Source organism: Bos grunniens, chromosome 10, assembly GCF_055505025.1.
Source record: "Bos grunniens cultivar Pamir isolate PY7600 chromosome 10, Bosgru_T2T1.0, whole genome shotgun sequence".
In the NCBI taxonomy this organism is placed as follows: domain Eukaryota; kingdom Metazoa; phylum Chordata; class Mammalia; order Artiodactyla; family Bovidae; genus Bos; species Bos grunniens.
In genome coordinates this window covers 18986621-19006439 of record NC_141174.1, presented here as the reverse complement: position 1 = coordinate 19006439, position 19819 = coordinate 18986621, and the positions used below count along the sequence as shown (strand labels likewise).

Sequence of the window (19819 nt, the reverse complement as noted above, 5' to 3'; positions counted from 1 at the left end):
AGTGACTAAAGAACAACAAGGACAATGTTAGATCCTAGGGACAGAAAGGCCCAGGCAGCCACCCTTCAACCTTCTAGGGCCTTCCATTTTAACTAACCAGCGTTAAGTGTTTCAGTGTCTAGGAGGGACATATCCTTGGGACTATGAGGCAAAGTCAGAGATGGCCATTTCTACCGGAGGGTAGCAAGGGCTTTGCTGGAGAGGAGGGGACTTGGAAGTGTCTGGAAGATGAGCAGGTAGGTGTTCATCATGTGCAACTGGGGCAGAGTGGGGCTGAGGAGGCACGAGCCACTTGGTGAGACTACAGGAGAGGTGGGAAGGGTTAGGGACTTCTCTGAGCAGGGACACAGAAGCAGCCTTTCAGGGTAACAAGCTCACCCACATCTCTCAATCTAAGGTTCTTAACCTGGAGCCAATGGACTCTAGCATCCACTGATGGGCTCCTCAACATCTGTGAACTCATAAAATCAGATGCAGATATGCATTTTTTCTGGGGAGACGATTCAGAACTTTCACAGGATTCTCAAAAGGGCCTGTGATTGCCAAGGAAAAATGAAGAAGAAACACTCAATGGGACACTGAGTAGCCTGAATACCAAACTGTGATATAGAAGCCATGGTTTCTGTCTCTGCATCCCGCAGATAGCTTAGTATCTGACACATCATAGGTTTTCAAAGCTAGCATACCTCAAGGGATAAATACAAGGAGATGGGAAGAAATCACCATTTTCATCACCAGAACAAACACTGTGAGTACAGACACTTGTGTGCCAGTCAGTGGGCTAGGCTTTTACAAAGCAATACCTCTTTCCAGAAAGGCACACGGAAAAATATCTTCTCAACTTCCTATTCGAAGGATTGTAAAGCCAAGTCCCTAAATGTGGATACAAGTCACCCAGGGCAATTCACTGCAATTCCCCAGATCAGACTCAAACTTTAGCTGGCAGTTGCCTAGCAACGAATAACCCCAAAGACACATCACCAAACCGAGATGTCAAAAGGGTATTCTGTGGACAAGTTGGTTCTGAAAACTAGCCCCCATGCAAGTTTGTCTGCCAGGGCCTCTCTGGGAATGTTGGGGGAAGGGGCAGACTTTGCAGCCAAAAGGAAGCTGGAAGTAGGAGGTGGGAAGGTGTTCAGATGGTGGTGTGTAAGAAGTGGGCGCAGAAATGGAGAACCAAGGGTTGAGGGAGCAGGCACTCTCAAACAGAGAAGGCAACTGGTCCCTCTGCAGGCCCTCTTTCAGATCGTACCTACAAGTACTCGTCTTTGCAGTTGCAGAGCAAATTCCAGCCACATCTAAAGACATGGAAAGTGGCATAAAGACTTGACTGCAACCACTTCAGTATTCTTGCCTTGAGAACCCCATGAACAGTAGGAAAAGGCACCTACCTCCAGCTCCGCCCTGAAGTCATCATCCTCCAGGGAGTTCCATTAAACTATGTCAGGTTGGCATGGGCAAGATGACAGACCTCCGGGCCCTGGAAGTTTTTATCCAACCCTCCAGGGCGCTCACTTCCTCATAGAGGCAGCAAACATGGAAGAGGCAAAGAGATTAGAAAATTTTCATTTTCTAAAATTCAGATTTTTTTTTCCCTTTAATGAGAAGCTCAGAAACTCCTTCAGCTAAGTCAGGTGAGACTGGGATTCCTAAGACAAAAGTTCTCATCCAAACCATGGCAGAGACCAACACTAGGCACCTCTCCCTGTGCTGTGGTAGACAGCTTGGGAAGAGAGGGTGGGTCTTCTTCAGCACCCTTCCTCCTGGAAGGCCTTGGGGGACAGGGGAAAGGGGCACACAAATAGATCAGTCTGGAAGCGATTCAGGAAGAACAAATGCGGAAGTCAAACAACAACAAATAAGGCGGATATAAATCCAGATAAAATATTAAAATCATTAAAGGGCTGCTGCTCCCTGAAGATTGGGAAAAATGAAGAGAGTTAATTAAAAGCAATCTCCATGCACTGCTGAGCCAGCCGGCCCTGATAAATCAACAGCTGGGGCTGCTGTGGAGGGCAGTCAAGGGGCTTCAAGAATGGGGGGCTGGGGGGATGCTGCCCGGGGGAGGGGCACCACTGCCAAAATGGCAGTGACGTGGAATTGAACACAGTGACTTAAGTTTCATATCTTATTAAATATTTTATGACCCCTGAATAAAACTGTTCTTCCAAGGGGGAGACCTTGATCATTTGGATGAACAAAAAGTGAGGAAGAGAGGGATGAAGAGGTATTGTTAAGGCATACTTGGGACCTTGATGTCAGCATCTCTGATCTTGCCCCCAGGACAGAGGCTTTTGCTTTTTTCTCTCTACCTGATCTGCACAGGTAGATGCACCTTCTAAAATCTCTCTGAAAAATTCTGGGCTATGTTTCTTTGGGGGGCTGAGGGAAGTAGTGCCAAGTCAGAGAAAGGAATGAAGAGGAAGAGGAGATAGAAAAGACCTTCAAAATTCTCTTTGCTGATCCAAGCCAGACTTTCAGCACAAAACTAAAGGTCAGTGGAAACTGTGGGAACTTTCTTTTTTCTTTCTTGCTTTCTCTCTCTACCCCCACCCTTTTCTTTCTCTACTTCCTTCCTTCTCCCTTGTCTCTGCAGTCAGATAAAGTTTTTGTTCTTCATTTTAAACAAAAAAGAGCTCAGAATTTTGGGGGCCAATCTAAGCAAAAAAAAAAAAAAACAGCAATTTTAGAGTGTTACAAAAATGGCCCTTCACTATTCTAAAGGAACCCTCCAGTTCTCTTTTGATGGAAGTATAATCAAGAGAAATGATTGGGAGAAAGTAGGGTTTTTTTCCTCCATAGAATTGGGATTGGAAGGGGAGTGTGTGCATGGGGAAACATAAGGAATTATGCATTTGGATATGCATTTTAATTAGGTGGACAGAAGCAGCCGCCTGTTAATTTTTCTTGCTTGTTTCCACTTAGCATTCATCACAGGCAGAACCACCATAGAGCGCTCCCACGATAATAGATGGTTCTGCATTGGCTAAGTCCTGGGGGAAAATAATTAGCAGGAGAGAATATATTCTCTCCACTTCGACTACCCCATCCACCCTGCCCTCCCCCACCTCTAGCACCACATTGCCTCCCCTCCTCCCCCACCCCCACAAACAACAGTGGCTTCCCTAGACGCCTAGGGGAACAGTCCGCCTCCTGGTTTACAAGCATTTACTTTGTCCTGTCAAAGATCAAGGATCTGGAAGGAGAAACAGACAGACTGGAGGCCTTCCTTGGAGTGGAAAGTCCTAGATGCCGAGAGGGAGGCTACTACGCTGCTTAGGACTGACGGGCAGACTGGCAGGCAGGACTGGCCAGGACAGGATGAAGAAAGTTCCAAAGAGGGTGAGATAGTTCTCACTGAGCTCAACTAGCAGCCAAACAAAGACAAGTAAAGAGTCCTTAGTTGAGGAGAATGGGAGCAAGGATGACATTTCTCACTTAATTTGCTTTTATAAAGTACAGGAATGCTATGCTTCTGCAGCAAGCTTGAATCTGAAACATTTCCAAGGCTGGCAAATAACTCTGTTATTCTGAGATCTGACCCTCACCACCATGCTGCCCACATCTACTCATATACAAAGAATTAATTCTTGCCATTGACCCCCTTACGCCAACATCGCACCCTCCTTGCTTACTAGCAGATTTAAACCCCAGCCCCACCTTCTCCCCTTCTCTCTCCCTGGAGTCTTCTTGGTAGAAGGAGCCAGAGACTGACGGATGACCACAGCCCAAGTTCCAGGAGAACGCTCCCTCTGCCCGCCAGCTTCTGTTTCCTCTGATTGCGGATGGACTCAGTATGGGGTTGACAATGGAAAATGAAACGAAGTCTTCCCTTCAGCTCCTATTCTCACCTTTTTCAAACCCGGAAGATGGGAAAACCCCACTGAGATTCCAGGGCTATTTACACACAGCTGGACGAGTGAGGCTTTGCATTTCCTAAGAAACAATGGTTAGATAGGATGTGTAATGCCAGGATCTTTTCATTTATTTTAGTTTTAATATAGTAAAGTGATGTTTGATACATGCGATATTGTTGACTCTCTGAGAAGGCCCCCATTAGCTACAGGAAACTTTGCAGCTCTAGTAACACCTTCCGTTTGTGCTTTACACTTTCTGAAGTGTTTTCACATCCATTGTTTCACTGGGGCCCTTCAGGGGGAGGTAAGCAGGGCTGAGTGCAGGGAAGGGAGGCCAAAGGAGATACAAGCCCTTCTCGCCTTATGAAAAGATGGGTCAGATTTACTACCTCCTGACCTTCAAGCTGTCCTGTGTCCAGGCATCCCAGCAGGAACACCTGCTGCCTGATGAGACCTCCACTCTGCCTGGGAAACCTTCGCTCCAGTCCCACCAGGTGACCATGAGTGCCGCAGCCTCTGGGGCCTCCCCAGACCCAGACCCTGACCCCAAGGGGAGTCCCTGCCCTCAATGGGTTGGGGGTGGGGGGTGCTGACAAGATGAAGGCAATCCTCATGGCTGCGGATAAAAGAAGTGAGTCTCTGAGTTCCCGGGGCATTTATCCCCCACCCCCAAAATAGTGGTAGTCCTAAAGGGGGAGGGGGGTAAAGAGGTTGAATTCTATGATGCTATGAGTATTTTTTTTAAGTTCAGAAGAAAGGAGTTGCCTGTACTATCTAGAAATGTACTCCATGAATTTAAATAAGTCTAAAAATGAAGAGGGGGTCTAGGCATATACCCCAAAGAACTGAGAGCAGGGATTCAAACAGATACTTACACATGCACGTTCATAGCAGTATTATTCACAATAGCCACACGGTGAAAACAACCCCATCCCCGGATGCATGGACAAGCAAAATAAGGCATATATGTACAATGGAATATTACTTAGCCATAAAAAGGAAGGAAATCCTGACACATGCTTAACACAGATGAGCATTAAGAACACTATACTAAGTGAAATAAGCCAGTCACGAAAGGACAGATATTGTATGATTCCATTCATATGAGGTGCTTAGAATAGGCAAATTTATACAGACAGAAAGTACAGTGGTGGTTACCAGAAACTGGGATGGGGTGGGAGGAGGACATCCTCATTAAAACAGAGGATGCTATTGTTTAATGGATATAGAGTGTGTTTAGGATGATTTTTTTAAATTCTGGAAATGAATACAATGGATAGTTATACAACACTATGAATGTACTTATTGCCAGTGAACTGAACACTTAAAAAAAGGCTAAAATGGTATGTCTACATGCCATACATGCTAAATATACATGTTATATATTGATACATCTTACCACAAGTACAAAAAAATTTAAGGGACTGCCTCTGTAGGCTGGAGGTCAGGGTGACCATTTTGTTTTTTCTTTCATTTTGCCTAACTCTCACAATTCAGGCTTCTGTGAATTCTCTCATGGCTTTAACAACCCCCTCTTCCTCCTTCAGACTTGTAGAAAATTGCCAAGGGAGCTGTCAACCAAAGGAAAGCCTGATAATAACGCCTCCAGAGGAATCTGGGATGTTCTGGAGGCATGTCACTGAAGGAGAGGCAGTGAATTCCACTTTAGACACTGCTAATAGCCACCTGCATAAGGCCAGACTGTGTGTCTACTGAACACCTCCATTTCCTCAGCAGCATCACGGGGTACAACAGAGGAAGTTCATTGAGACATCAGTACAGGCCCACCTACTACAGTTCACTGAATGGTCAGGTATTTGCAAGTGCCCAAATGGAAATGAAATAAGCATTTATTTCCATGTTAACTGGGACGGGTGCCATGTTAGAAGAAGAGTAGATTGAAGGAGACTGTAGATAAATGAAATCCAGAGAAGAAAATCTTTTGCTTGGTTCCCTTTCTTCCACCATACATTTACACAAAACAAGAAGAAAAAGATAGATGTTCTCAATAATTCTAGTCTTTTGCACAACCAAAAACTTAATCTGAGTGCTTGTAAACAGAAAAAATAGGCCAATTAATCTCATTTCTCTTTCCCATCTTCATCCTCTGGTTGGAGTGTTAATGAGGAGAAAAGTGTTCAAAAGGGAGAATCAGAAGAAAAGACCACGTTCTCAATGGGCCACCACCTGGCCCTCAGCCTTGGGCCCTGAGAAGAGAGAGATCAGAGCCCAAGTGGTAACAGAAGGTGGCGAGACTGGACCAGAGACGATGAAACTACAGGAGAGTCTACCAGTCTTAACTCCCTTTTAGAGCCATACTTAAAAAATGAGGAAGAATTCCAACACTGGTCCCTAACTGTCCTCCTCATCCTTCCTAATCAACCATAGTCTAAGAGCCACCAGTTTTTTACTGGAAAGGAATTTGGCAATCAAGGTGCATCACTCTCATCTTTAAGACAAGGAATATGTGGCTCAGAGAAGTTCTGGGTCTAAGGCCTCATAGCTAGTGAGCAGTAGGGCTAAAAACCGAGCTCAAATGTCTGGATCCTCTCCCTGAAGCTTTTACTTCTGAAGCTACAAAAGCATCGCCACTGGTGAGAAACAAATGTGTAAGAGGGACGGAGTTTGAGATAAGGCCACACGGATGACCGGTGAAAGTGTGAGGGCTGAAAAACCTTTTCTGGTGGAGGTTCCAGTTGAAGTTAATACCACAGCAGATTTTCGAAGTGAATAACAATGAGAAAAACGCACTCATTTCATAGCAACCTGAGATGACGGCAAGCTCTGGACTCAGGGAGGGAGGAGAGGGTGCAAAGGGGGATTAGACACGGGCCATCATTGTTCCTTGGACTCAGAACTAAGGCCTGGAGGTGGAGGTCTCAACGTGGGCTATGTACCCCATTATTAGGAGCTCCTGCCCCTCCCTGCTTCCAAACACAGCCCCCTAAATCTTAGCCTGCTCAAGGCTGCTCTCTTCCCTTGTAACCCCCAACCCACTACTACTATTCACAAACACCCAACCTAGACATTCCCAGCACAGGTTGCTCCTCGTCTCCCCTCCCCCCACCCAAACACCTCCTAACCACTGCTTTTAAAACTCTGATGCAAATCACAGGCTTCAAAAACCTTCCTTCAGTGACAGTTTTATGATGCTAGCTCCATTCATCCATCTGGGTTGACAGACTGTGAAACACTAGTAACCGGACCAATAAGAAAAACAGATTACAAAAACACCACAACACCTCATCTCTCCCCAGTTGCTCACACAACTAAAGAAAACTTTGAAACTTGCAATAGATCATAACATCAGTCTCTCTTGCTGTTAAACAATCATTTTCTTAGAGTTCCAGACCACACAGTAGTTTTATCCACTTACCTATCCACTCCGCATCCCCTCTCCCCAGGCCACTTTTTAATCTTTTCTTGTTAAATACCTACATGTTTAAAGATTATTTAATGCTAGGGTCATGCTTACATGGGCCCCTGCTGGAAAACCATGGCTGGGCGAAAAAACTGTTTCAGTGGTTGTGGCATTTCTTTGGTCAGGGGCTTCCCACATTGGGCTACATTTGTCTTCTAGTGACTTTCAGAACACTCAGAAACCACAAAAGTTACTTTGCAGAGGCTGGGATAATAGACAGGCCTGAATTCTGATGCTTTTCATGACCCACACCCAGCACCACTCCAATCAGGATGGCTGCACTTTCAAAACTGAAACATCAGCCTCAGTTTCCTTTCTTTTTCTGGTGCAAGTTCAAAACAAAGCTTGGTGACCACGGCATTTTACTTTCTGCACTGATCTGAGCAGATGGCTCTGGAACAGCTTTAGATATTATGGTGTTTCTTAGATGTACCTAAATTTCAGCCACCTGCATGGTTCCAAAAAGACAAAGGAGGATGAGAAGTCTCCAATTAAGCTGCCTCTGAATTCCAGGCCACTTTTCTAGAGCTGAGCAATCCTATTCACCTGGAGACCTCTGAATGTCTCCCAGGTGGTCTGCAGGCCCAGCAGTTTTCTGTGACGATGCCTTCATTAGGGTTCTGGCAGAAATTAATAACCTTTATGGGTATCTCATCAAAACCAGACATTCTTCCCACTGAAAATTAATGTGTGCTAATGAAGTTTGGAGAATTTAAGGCTTCCCTCCACCCTCACCCCAGTGGCAACCAGAAGCAGATGCAGAAGTTGGTTCTTAGGCATCTGTTGGCTTAAAATGTCTGAGAGTCCTTTTTCATAAGGGGCTAAAATAATGTCCGTAAAAAGCTGAAAGCTCACAAATCTCAACCCCAGTGTTCCCCATTTAGTACCTACCCAAATCCCCCACCCCAACAGAAAGAGCCAGAAGCAGATTAGAACCAGGAATGTGTCCCCTCTGCGCCATCCTCTCTGATAATCTAAGCTGAGTGCCACAGCAAGAGTGAGGTCTGGCTTCTAAGTGGCAACAATTTCACAACTTTCACAGGCACAAAACCACTTTAGATTAGAATACATGGTGTCCAGGTCAGAGAATGAATAAAAAGACGAAGATCTGAGGTCCATCTATACACATGACCAGCTGTTTGACCTTGGCTGAGTAAGTATATTTGCTTCTCCCAGAGTTGTATCCTTAATTACAAAACAGAGATAAAAAAAAAAAGCCTCCAACCAAGGTTGCCATTTCCTTCTCCAGGGGATCTTCCTGACCCAGGGATCGAATCCAGGTCTCCTGTATTGCAGGCAGACGATTTACCCTCTGAAACTCCTTACAAAAAAAGTTTTAATACAACTACATACCTGGATGTTCACATGTTATAGGTATGACCAGTCTACTGGTCTCATTATTTATAAACAAATAGTTACTTGGGATAAATCCCTGTTGGTTTATATGGAATAATTAAATAATAATAACAGTTACTCTTTTCTAAGCAGGCAGTTAGCATAATAGATATATATGTGCATAATCCAGTCTGGCAGAAGGTGGCAGACATTCCCAGTTAAGTGCATACAAACCAGGGTTTTGATAACTTAATAAAAGAGTAAGTTGTTTAAAGTGTTGATAGCAGATTTGAGGGAGGGTGTTTAACGTGAAGTAGAATATCAAATAAGATTAGAATTTATATTAAAAGCATTATGTTTGTCAATCAACTATGCCCCAAAATAAAAAATTTTTTTAATTTTTTTAAGAATATAGCAGAGCAAAAAAAAAAAAGGCATTATGTTCCCTAGGTATGTAGCAATCAACCAGAATATGATAGGTAATGTGGCAGACTTACACATAGACAAATGGATTATCAAATCCATATTTATGTTACCTACATGTATTTACTACCTTACATGGCCCTTATCTTGCTTGTCCATGTAAGAAATAAGGGTGACTCACACATCTAGGCTCAGACAATGTAGCTGCTAAATTAAATAATGTGCAATACCTATTTACACATCATACATGTCCATCGATGCTTTCATATTCTACTGCCCAGATGTGACTGCTTGGTTGTGGGCCCACCTGCTGCGTTCCCTTTGTGATCTGATCAGTCCAAGCGGCTCCTGTTTCTGCCTCTAACACCCTGTTGGGCAGTAATAAGATGTTAAAGGCGACAACAGACAGAGAAGCCAGGCTGTCAACTTCAGAGAGGAAGGGGCTGAAGGGTACAAGGAGGAGGAATAAGAAAGGGAGTTGAAGGGAGATCAAAGACAGGCAGGAAGAAAGCTGAACTGCTGAGAGTGGAGATGTGGCTCCAGGAGCTTGGGTCCCAACAGAAGACCCCAAAGCAATGAGATTCAAACTGTGCCGTCCAGTTATTCACGCTATTGAATTACTGAATGTTCCACAGGGAAAAAGCTGGTATAATGAAAAATGGTCCCTATGCAGCTTAGGCAGAGCCCTAAAGAGGTGTTGGTTGTTTCTTCCCAGAACATTACCTACTGCCACTTTATTCCCCGACCTAGAGCAAACCTTTGTGTGACCAGTTTCTATAGGGGGCGTCCTTGGTGTTGGCTTTTTTTTTTTTTTTTTTAAGGGAAGGAAGAAAAAGACTCTGAACGCAGACAGAGAAAATGCTAATGCTGTTCAGCTCCGTTTCATTGTCAGGAGGGACACAGGAGGATAAAAACATAGCTCTCCAAACCTTTCTCCCTGCTCCCCTCCTCCCAGCACCACCATCCATCCCTTCCGCTTGATGTGTCTCTGCGCTTTGTTCTAATTTATCCCATGCATAATTTATTCACGTGTGTATTGTTTCCTGATCAGCAACTTTTAAAAACAAATGAAACATATAAGATGTTCTATTAAACAAGTTGTTTTTCAAAATAAAGGCAGATAATGTAGGTCTCCCCGTAACGTCGTGCATCCTCCTGTGTTAGGAGTTTAAAAACCGTCTAGGGCGCAGGAGGCTCGGCTGGTTGGTGGTATTGTTTACACTCACTTACCCCCAGGGAAAGGGATCGGGATGCAAAAAATGAGCGGCTAATTATAAATGACCATTCAACTGCCACCTAGAAAAAGCCGACTGGAGTGTCGTGTGTATGCTAGTTTGTGTGTGTGTGTGTGTGTGTGTGTGTGTGGACACGGAATTACAAATACATCACATTGCAACTGTTTCTAATTATGCAAAGTGTAAGTGTAATAATTCAGAACTAATTCCAATAACCAGCCCGCGACTCTGTTCCTTTCCGCACTTCTAACCCCACCCCACACATACACCCTCCCCCCAAAACGCACCCTTCAGCGGTCCAAAAAAAAACAGAAACAAAAAACTGGAGCGGGCAGGAATGAGTACAGAGATATTGCGCCCGCCCGCGCGTAAGCGGGTTCCACGGTAACGAGGGTACCGCTTTCCCAATAGAAAACAAACCTGGCGCACAGGCGAAATAGATTTCTCGAACTTGAGTTTACCAGGAGGCATCCGCCCCGCTATGCCTTTTCGCCTGGAAATGTGAAAACTGCAAATCAGCTGTGGGCTCGGTTAAAAACTCACAGCATCAGCGATGTGGCTAGCGAGAGCGACGAGGAGAGGGGATGCCGCGAAGTTACGCCCATTTATTCTGCCATAAAACATTTGCTTCCTTGGGTGAAACACTGTGGCGTTCAAGTGCAGTGCATCGGAGCTTCCGAGCGAGAACTGAAGCGGGAGCTGCTCTCTAATCAGCCCCAGCTTCCAATGTCCTCTTAGCAGCGTTCGTGTGTGTGTGTGTGTGTGTGTGTGTGTATATATATATACATACGCATGTAAAACTCCGATATCTGGGACATTCCTACCCTTTTCCCCTGTTACCGATAGGAGATAGCTGGTGCAAACACTTCCCATTCTCTCGGCGCTTTCCTTCGCGTTAAGACCCCCACCCCACCCCACCCCACCCCAGCTGTCCTCCTCCCACCCCGCGTGCGAACCTGGCTTTCAACTCCTAGGGGAGCCGCGAGTGCGGACGCGGAGGCGCTGAGTTGAAAGAACCAGAGTGGGCATCCGCCAAGCACCGTACAGAATTCGGCACGAAACGCCACCCCCCCCCACCCCCCGCCACACACACAAACCCGCACCTCCCTCTCTCCTCTCGCCCGCGGCTTCCAGCCCAGCTGCGAAGTCCTAATCCCAGGCGCGCAAACCCCCCACCCAGCCACCCACCCACGTCGCGCCGCGATCCGGAGGGAGCGCCCCTCTGCCAACATCACTGCCAGTAGCACCCCTTTTAGAGCGATGCTAGTTTTCCGAAGCCACCCCCGGCTCCGCGATCGCGAGCGGACTTGGCGGCTTAACAGTTCCACCGACTGGAAGGAAGGAAGGAAGGAAGCCAGGATAAAAAGGAGTGGGGGAGGAAGGCGGGCAGGAATTGGCTGTGGGACCCGGGGCTGGCCCCTGCGTGTCCTCGCCCAGCCCGCCCCGCTCCGTCCCGGATCTGGGCGTCCGCTCAAAGTCTCCCGGCGGCGGCCAGAGGCACCTGCCCCTCGCTCTAGCCGGGAGCAGACGCTGCCGGCTCGGGCGGCGAGCTCCCCAATAAGCTGCCTCTCGTTCGCCTCGGCTATTCACCCGCAGGAGCCGAGAACACCATTCAGGAGACCTGCAGCTCTTCCCTGTCTCCAAATCAACCCCAAGTTAACCCGAATCGTTCATTTACTACAGCCCATTCCCGGACAAACACACCCGTAGACACACCGGCGACGGCCCGAAGCGCCGTCACCTTCCCGGGGGCTGCCCCGGCAGGAAAGCCCCGGGCAACCACCTGGGCCCCAGGGCTCCCGGGACCCGCTGCTCCCCCCTGCGGTCCTCCCAACTCCGGAAGGTTTGCACAAACTCCCCGCAAGCGATCGGAAGGCAGAGAGCGCCCTGCAAACTCCGGAGCTGCCGCGGTCCGGTCGCCCCGGAGGACCTAGAAGCCGGGCGGGGGGCCGCGGGCTCCGGAGGCGCGGGGCTCAGCCAAGTGTGCCCAAGGCGGCCCCAGAGTCCGGCGCTCGCCCCCAGCAGGGCCGGCCCCGCCACCCCCGCGCCGCGTGCCGCGCTCCCCGCCCCGCGAAGCCGGGGAGACTCAGGGGACCGTGCTGTCCCCGAGCTGCCCACGATCCTCTAGCTGTAGAGCTCTCGAGCGCCTGGCTCCCCTACCGACAACCCCTCTCTTCTCGGTCCGCCAATTTAAAAGAACACAAATGTAACAATTTTCTCCTTGTTAATTGCATCTCCTGACATTTCTGCGCGTTGGGGTTTAAAAAAAAAAAAAAGATGAAGAAGTAAGAGCTGAAAGAAAAGAGAGAAGCCCCGCCACAGCTGTAGGTGCCTGTAAGCGCTGTGCATTGGCAGCGCTCCGCACGCAGAAGGCGCCTTTTTTTTCATATTGAAACCACGCGGAATATGTACATTTTTTAGTCTTACTTACGCTTTCAGGGGGTTGTGAATGACAGTCGCCATTTTGCTACAATGTAACAGAATATTGTCTGTCTCAGAGTTCTAAAGGTTCGCTCAGGGGAAGCAGAGAGCCAATCAGAGTACGGGATACCGGCCCGCCGGCCAATCGGCGCGGCTGGTCGCCAGGTGGGCGGAGCCTGCACGGTGGTAGTTATTAGGGGAGCTGTCAAAGCCCAGAGGTCACTCCCTTTTGTAGAGCCCGAGAGCAAGCAGGTCTTAAAGGGGCAGTACCGCGGGAGCAGCTCCTTATCGGATTGGGGAAAGTGGAGACGCACGGAGAGTATCTTAGTTTGGTTTGAATCCCTACTTTCTAAATAACTGCAGAGAGTTGCGCTCCTGGACAAAAATATTTAAGTACTGGATAGAAATATTTAAGTATCGCCAACAAACCGCTGAACTCCATTCATTAGCTTTTGGCTTTGCTGTTACGTTCCTAAATCCCCCAAACGGCAAATCCCCTTGTTCCCGTGCAAAAGTTGAAAGGCTGCCGTTTCGTCTAACACGTGTCCTGTCGTTTGCTAATCCTCTGGGTCCTGCGGCTTTTTTATATTCTCCTTCCCGAAGTGTTGTCTTTATCTCGGGCACCTTCCTTCTTGGCTTCTTGAACTGCCGCCGCCGTTCCTGGAGACTCCAGGACAGCAGCTCCCCTCCCCATGGAATGTCTCGATGTCAAGCTCGCTCCCTGGGCTTTCGTTACGTAATGAGAGGTGGTCACTCTGACGGTTCCCGACTACCCCCTCTTCTCTTCTCACACACACCAGAAACTTCTGAAATGGTCAGATTCCGGCTGACTTGGGAGCTAACTGGGCTCTGGCACCCTGACCTTTAGGCTTAGGGAAGAGGAGATTTAAAGGAACTTTGCAAACTTTCTGCTCCCAAGAAAGCGAGTAACGAGCCAAAAGTTGTGGAACCTAGGCTGGATGTTGCCAGGGTCTCTTTCGGGGAGTAGCACACAAGATTCTGGAGTCACCTTAAGCTGATTAGATAGAAGGTGAAAAGACTTTGCTACTGAATAATCCGATGTGACCCGAGGCGTTCAGAAAGTCTCTGCTTCAAGCCAGTGCGGACTACTCACTGATGAACCCCTGACAGAATCAGAAGACTTCTGCGAAGCCAAGCTTCCACTGGGCAGCCTGGAAGCTCTGGGGGGATGAAACCGCACTAAATCATGAATAGCGGCCTCGTTAGCATACAGAAATCTGGCTCCCGTCCCAAAGTTGTTTAATCGGGTCAAATAGCTAAGATAGTGGGGGAGGGGCAAAAAAGGGGGCGAGGAGATGCCAAATTGCCAGTTTTTCAAAACTGCCCTCTCACTTCCTTTCTCAGTGCTGCTCTCAAAGCAATGCATACAATAAATAAAAATTGTTTTATGTTCCAGAATTTTCAGAGTTCAACTCCATACATTATTAGAGTTACAGATAAACAGAAGAGGACTGAATCAGTCTGTTTGTAAGACTTGACATTTTTAACCCCTTCTTTCTGCCAAGTTAATAGCAGAGTCAAGTTCTATAGATTGCTGTGTAACTTTTTTTTTTTTTTTTGAAGTACAGTTGAATTACAATGTTGTGTTCATTGCTGCTGCACGGCAAAGTGGTTCAGTTATATATATGCCTTCTTTTTTAAATATCCTTTTCCATTATGGTTTATCATAGGATATTGAATATAGTTGTCTATGCTATACAGTAGGACCTTGTTGTTTATCCATTCTATGTATAATAGTTTACATCTGCATCATACATCTGCTAATCCCAACCTCCCTGTGTAACTTCTTGCACAGCATCTTAGAATTTGAAAAGTTATTCCCCTTTTCTAAAATTAAAATTTGAAAAGTCTGGTCCTTTATTAATTTGTCAAGGGATTGGTTCAAAAGCTAATACTTTGCCTGTGATGGGCCTTGACAACATTAAAAAGCCCAAGAAGTATGAGTTTGAACTATCAGTCAGAACTCCCAAAGCCTCTTTGAGATATCAAAAGCACAGCACACGGAGCTCAGTTCAGTGCTCTGGGATGATCTAGAGGGGTGCGCTGTGGGGGATGGGAAGGAGGCTTAAGGAGGGGATATAGGTATACTTATAGCTGATTCATGTTGTTGTACAGCAGAAACCAGCACATTGTAAAGCAATTATCCTCTGATTAAAAAAAATTTTTTTAAAGCATAGCAATTCAGATTGGAAGGCAAGGCATGTTTTAATATATGCACTTGATAAATAATCAGAAAAGGTAGTGCCTGCCCTGAACAAGGCTTACAATAGGAGAGAGAAAATATATTTATATTACATATTACATACTCTAAGTATGTATAGTCATTTATTAAGAGCAGGATGCAGGAACAAGCATAATTCCTAAATATCCAGTACATTTGAAAATGGCAGACTAGATCTGTCTCCACTGTGAGGAACTAATCCAGAATTTAAGCATTTATGTTATATTTTATAATAATTGAATTAAAAAATATGAATTAAAGACAGGATTTTGGTTTCTTAAGTAGCATAGCCTTGCCTTTTATAATTTAATGGAATGCCATTTTAACTCTGTCAACATAGATATGACTTTTAAGTTGTGAATTCACCTTTTATCAATTATAAGACATATAAGAGTTATTATTAATTTAACTTTGGTTTTTATGTCATAGATCAAGATTTTTTTCTACAGTAAGGCAAGTTCTGTCAATTTGCAGATAGTCTGACCCGTCTGCAATGAGGCTAAACTGTTCAAATAGGACTTAAAATGTACTGCTCTCACTCCACAAAAAAACACATGTTTTTTGCCAGAATGCTCAAAAGTAAAAGAACTTAGAGCAGACAGGTTTAAACAAGACCATAACCCTAAAAATTTGGGAAGAATGTTAAATTTTACTTTAATTTTGCAAGGAAGTGCTGTATATGATTTAGAAGCTTGGGCCCTAGAATTTACCTGCTTGAGGTCACCATTTGCCAGCTGGGTCATCTTGAGCAAATTTATTTAGGAACTTGAATGTCTCAGTCTCCTCATCTGATAAATGGCAGTAATAATAGAACCTACTTGAATGAAGTAATGCATGTTAAGTGTCTGGCACATAGCAAGCTCTCAATTAAGGCTGATTATTATTTTTTATGTAGGTATTTAATTCTTTCCTGATGGCATAAGGAATGAAGGGGATCCAAATAAAAAGACATGTCAGAAAGTGAGTGTCCATCAAGTTTCGTTTTTTTAACTCATTAATCCAAGAAAAATAACCAAAGAACAACTTTGATGAGAATGAAATAATAAATAGGACTAATTGAGTTAAGGGTCATATAATTACTTAAATCCCCTAAATGCCCCCTTCCTGACTGTAATATCAAGACACTTTTAAAATCCCATGTCTAAGGCTCGATAGATAGTCATATATTTGAATATACTCCACCATTCCCCAAAGCTTTCAGCATGATTTAGTTGGTTAGGTGACTTCATCTGAAGGACAGAGTAGGCCCCAAGTTACCACTTCCTCACCCCACCTGGAGAGTCTAGAGCTGTGCTAATATGGGAGCCGTGAGTCACACGGGGCTCCTAAGCATTTGAAACATGGCTAGTGTGGATCCAGATGTGCTATAAGTGTAGTACTCTTGCCTGGAAAATTCCATGGATGGAGGAGCCTGGTAGGCTGCAGTCCATGGGGTCGCTAAGAGTCGGATAGGACTGAGCGACTTCACTTTCACTTTTCACTTTCATGCATTGGAGAAGGAAATGGCAACCCACTCCAGTATTCTTGCCTGGAGAGTCCCAGGGACGGGGGAGCTTGGTGGGCTGCCGTCTATGGGGTCGCACAGAGTTGGACACGACTGAAGTGACTTAGCAGTAGCACACACCAGATGTCATAGACTTAGGACCAAAAAACAATGAGAGATATCTCATTGATAATTTTCATATTGATTACGTGTTGAAATGAAAATACTTTTCATTTACTAGGTTAAATTAAAAATGTTATTAAAACTAATTTTACCTCTTTCCTTTTAATTGTTTTAATGTAGCTACTAAGAAATTTTAAAATACTCATGTTGTGTTTCTGTGGTACAGCATTACTCTAGACAGTGTATGTGACTAGGGAAAGAAGGCTGAGGCCTTTCTCGGTCATGTTAATCCATCCCATGTAGTCCTCTCAGATTCAGCTTTGACATCAGTTAGCAAATCTCCCTGGTCCAGCTTAAGCATGTGTTCCACGCCACTCATCCAAAGTCCCATTTGGGGTGCAACCAAGGACTCAAAGTACCTGAACCACTAGGGGTACTGGAATCTGTTTTCTCTTAAAAAGTTTGAAGACTGTCTCAGCAGACAGTGAATCAAAGCTGTGAAGAGATGCTCATCCAGAAACAGGGGAAGAATGGCATTTCTGTAGCAAGTGTCAGCCTTTCCACCTGACTTCTGTAAGAGAGAGAAGTAAGAGAAGGAGATACAGGCCTCACAAATAGCCAGAGGGGTCAATGAAAGAGGAAGCTCACCACAAAAGCCATCCAAAATAAAGGCAGTTCCCAGCAGGCTCTGCGAGCTGAAGGAGTCTGAAGTCCTGTGGGTGTTTAAAAAACAAGAACAAGCTCACCGTCAATCCCTCCTTTCATCCCCAGAACGATCAGTCATGGCCTTGGCAGCTGGGTGGCCATGCTGGTTCCCCTGAAATCCAGAACCAGCTCCGGTGTATTATAGGCACTGAGCTGAAGAGGTGCGGGCTGGAAACGGTAATCTGATGACTTCCCTGGTGGTCCAGTGGTTAGGACTCCATGCTGCCAACGCAGAGGGTACAGGTTGCAGGTTCGATCCCTGGGAAATTAAGAAAGATCCCACATGCCACGTGGCACAGCAAAAGACTTAACAAAATAAAACAGTAATCTGGTTTTCTCTCTTCTTGGGGATATAGGTGGTGGTGGGATTCTTAATCCATTCACAAAATCTCAAAGCATAGAAAAAAAAAAAAAGTCTGGATATGGGAGATGCTCCTAGGGCCAAACCTGTGAAACCTATTTCAGGACAAGCTGAATTGAAACCAATGCACGCTGCTTCCACTCACTCAGTTCATTCATTCACTCATCTATCAGAGGTTTTCTATGAGGGAGGCTTTGTGCTAGGCACAGGTGGTGAAATAAAAATAAACCAGACATGGAAACAACCCTCAAAAAGCAATTCCCATCCATCTGGAGAGAGAATAAAAATAGTAGGCCCAACCCTATAAGCAAGTAGTGTAATTACTTGATGTGACTTAAAAGGGAAAAGTGGCCTGCCCAACCAGTCTCGCCTTTTCCTGGCATGAAGCCCATAATCCTATCCTTGAGTGTTTACTGAATGCATTCACTCCTTTGGGTTTTCGAGACTTCATGGTATCAAGATTTTCAGAAATTAGTATAAAACAAGGGAGAAGTGATACATGCCAAAGAACCTCTTTGGAGGGAGCAAAGTACCTCTAACATTGCTGAAGGGAAAGGCTTCATGGAGAAAGTTTGGACCCTTATTAGGTAGATTTCAGACATAGTCAAGGAGTAAAAGACTTTCCAGATGCAAAATGTAGACTAAAAACAGCTAATGCATTCATCAGGTATTTGTAGATTCCCTCTTCTATTCCACTATGCTCCTTTCTGCTGGGCCTCAGGCTGCAGTGAGACCTGAGAGAGTCCCCACCTTCAAAGGACTCATATTTGAAAGATACGGGAAGCGGGGAGAAGGCAGTGAAGATGTATGAGGTGGAAGAACAGGGGACACTGTGGGGCTGGATGAGGCATCAACCAGACAGGAAGGTCAGGGCTGTCCTCTTAGAAGAGACGATCACTGAGCTGAGTCTCAAACGACCTGTGGGAGGGGAAATGTCCTTGCAGAAGTGGTAGCTCACATAAAAGCTTCGGAGGTGGGAGAGGGCATCATGATTTCAGGGGATCCCGTCATAGGAAGGTAGTTTCAGGGGGACAAGTGAGACAGGAAAAGCTAGAGAGGTGAGGATGAGGATGTTGCTAGGGCTAAGATTTGTCTGGAAGGCAGTCGGGCAACACTTAAAGATTTTAAGCTGGGGTGAAAATGAAGCTGGTGCCTTTTTAGAAAGCTCATTTCAGCAGCGATGCAACCGCAGATTGGAAAGAGACTGAGCCGGCAAGAAACTGAGCCGGCGGGCTGCGAGCCTGCTAGGAGGCGTTCGCACTGGGATGAAGATAAAAGACAGAATGTGTGATTTCTAAGGAAGTAGAACCCTCAGGACATGGTTGCACACTTGCCGTGGGCTGGAGGGAGATGAGAAGGGCCCGGGATAATGCCAGGTTTCTGGCTCCCAGAAATGCCAACAGCCAGCTCCCCCTGACTAGAGAAACATGAAGTCAAGGCCAAGTCCTAAAGACTGGAGACCAACGAAGTCCTAGGACTTTCGACTGTGGGAGAGGGGCTTGTCTTAATAAAAATCATAACCCCTCATTCTCCAATCTCCCCCATAATGCTCGTATGAATTCCTTGGGGGAGTGGCGACCTAGGCTGGGATACTCTTATACCCTCTTCCTCTGGCTTTTCTTTCCTCGATGGACTCTACCCTCCATCAAGCTGTTGTTGTTGTTCAGTCACTAAGTTGTGTCTGACTCTTTGCAACCCTGTGGACTGTAGCCCCCCAGGCTCCCCTGTCCATGGGATTCTCCAGGCAAGAATACAGGAGTGGGTTGCCATGCCCTCCTCCAGGGGAGCTTCCCAACCCAGGGATGGAACCCGCATCTCCTGCATTGACAGGCAGTTTTTCTTTACCTTCTGAACCACCAGGGAAGCACCTTAAGGGCCTCTTCCAAATCCCTTCCTGCTAATCCCCACCCTTTCCCTCAGGCCATGCTCCAAATCGGCTTAAAGAAGACTCCCTCCTGGGTAGTTGCAGGGGATTCTAGGACACCCCAAAACCTTCACAAGAAAGGAATCAAGACTCCATGAAATACACAGTACACACACAAAAGCAGAGACTTGATTAGAATCTCAGGTGTAGCCACGAAAGGCAGCAAATGGGATATTTTTACACAGGATCTTCCTCCACTCAGATCACAGGGTGTAATCACAGTCTACTCTGAGGACTGGCTCACTAAGACCAATCACACGTGGGCCTCGGTTTTTCCCCATAGAAACAC

At 46.0% G+C, this 19819-nt stretch overlaps 1 protein-coding gene across 10 annotated transcripts in view; it reads right to left on the bottom strand.

Annotated features, from left to right (window-relative positions):
- Window positions 1-12829, bottom strand: part of DPF3 (double PHD fingers 3) — a 285381-nt gene extending 272552 nt beyond the window's left edge. For 6 of the 10 annotated variants that reach the window (XR_015134063.1, XR_015134065.1, XR_015134062.1 and 3 more), the window contains exon 1: window positions 12703-12828. Coding sequence is in view for 5 of the 10 variants with exons in the window: in XM_086319922.1 (XP_086176048.1) it covers window positions 12703-12734 (32 nt within the window). In the remaining 5 variants the exon portion in view is untranslated. Of the gene's footprint in view, window positions 1-1391; window positions 1515-12702 lie in introns of all 10 variants that reach the window. The other 4 variants (XR_015134064.1, XM_086319921.1, XM_086319929.1 and 1 more) reach the window with 4 other exon arrangements.
- Window positions 12830-19819: the final 6990 nt, after the last annotated feature.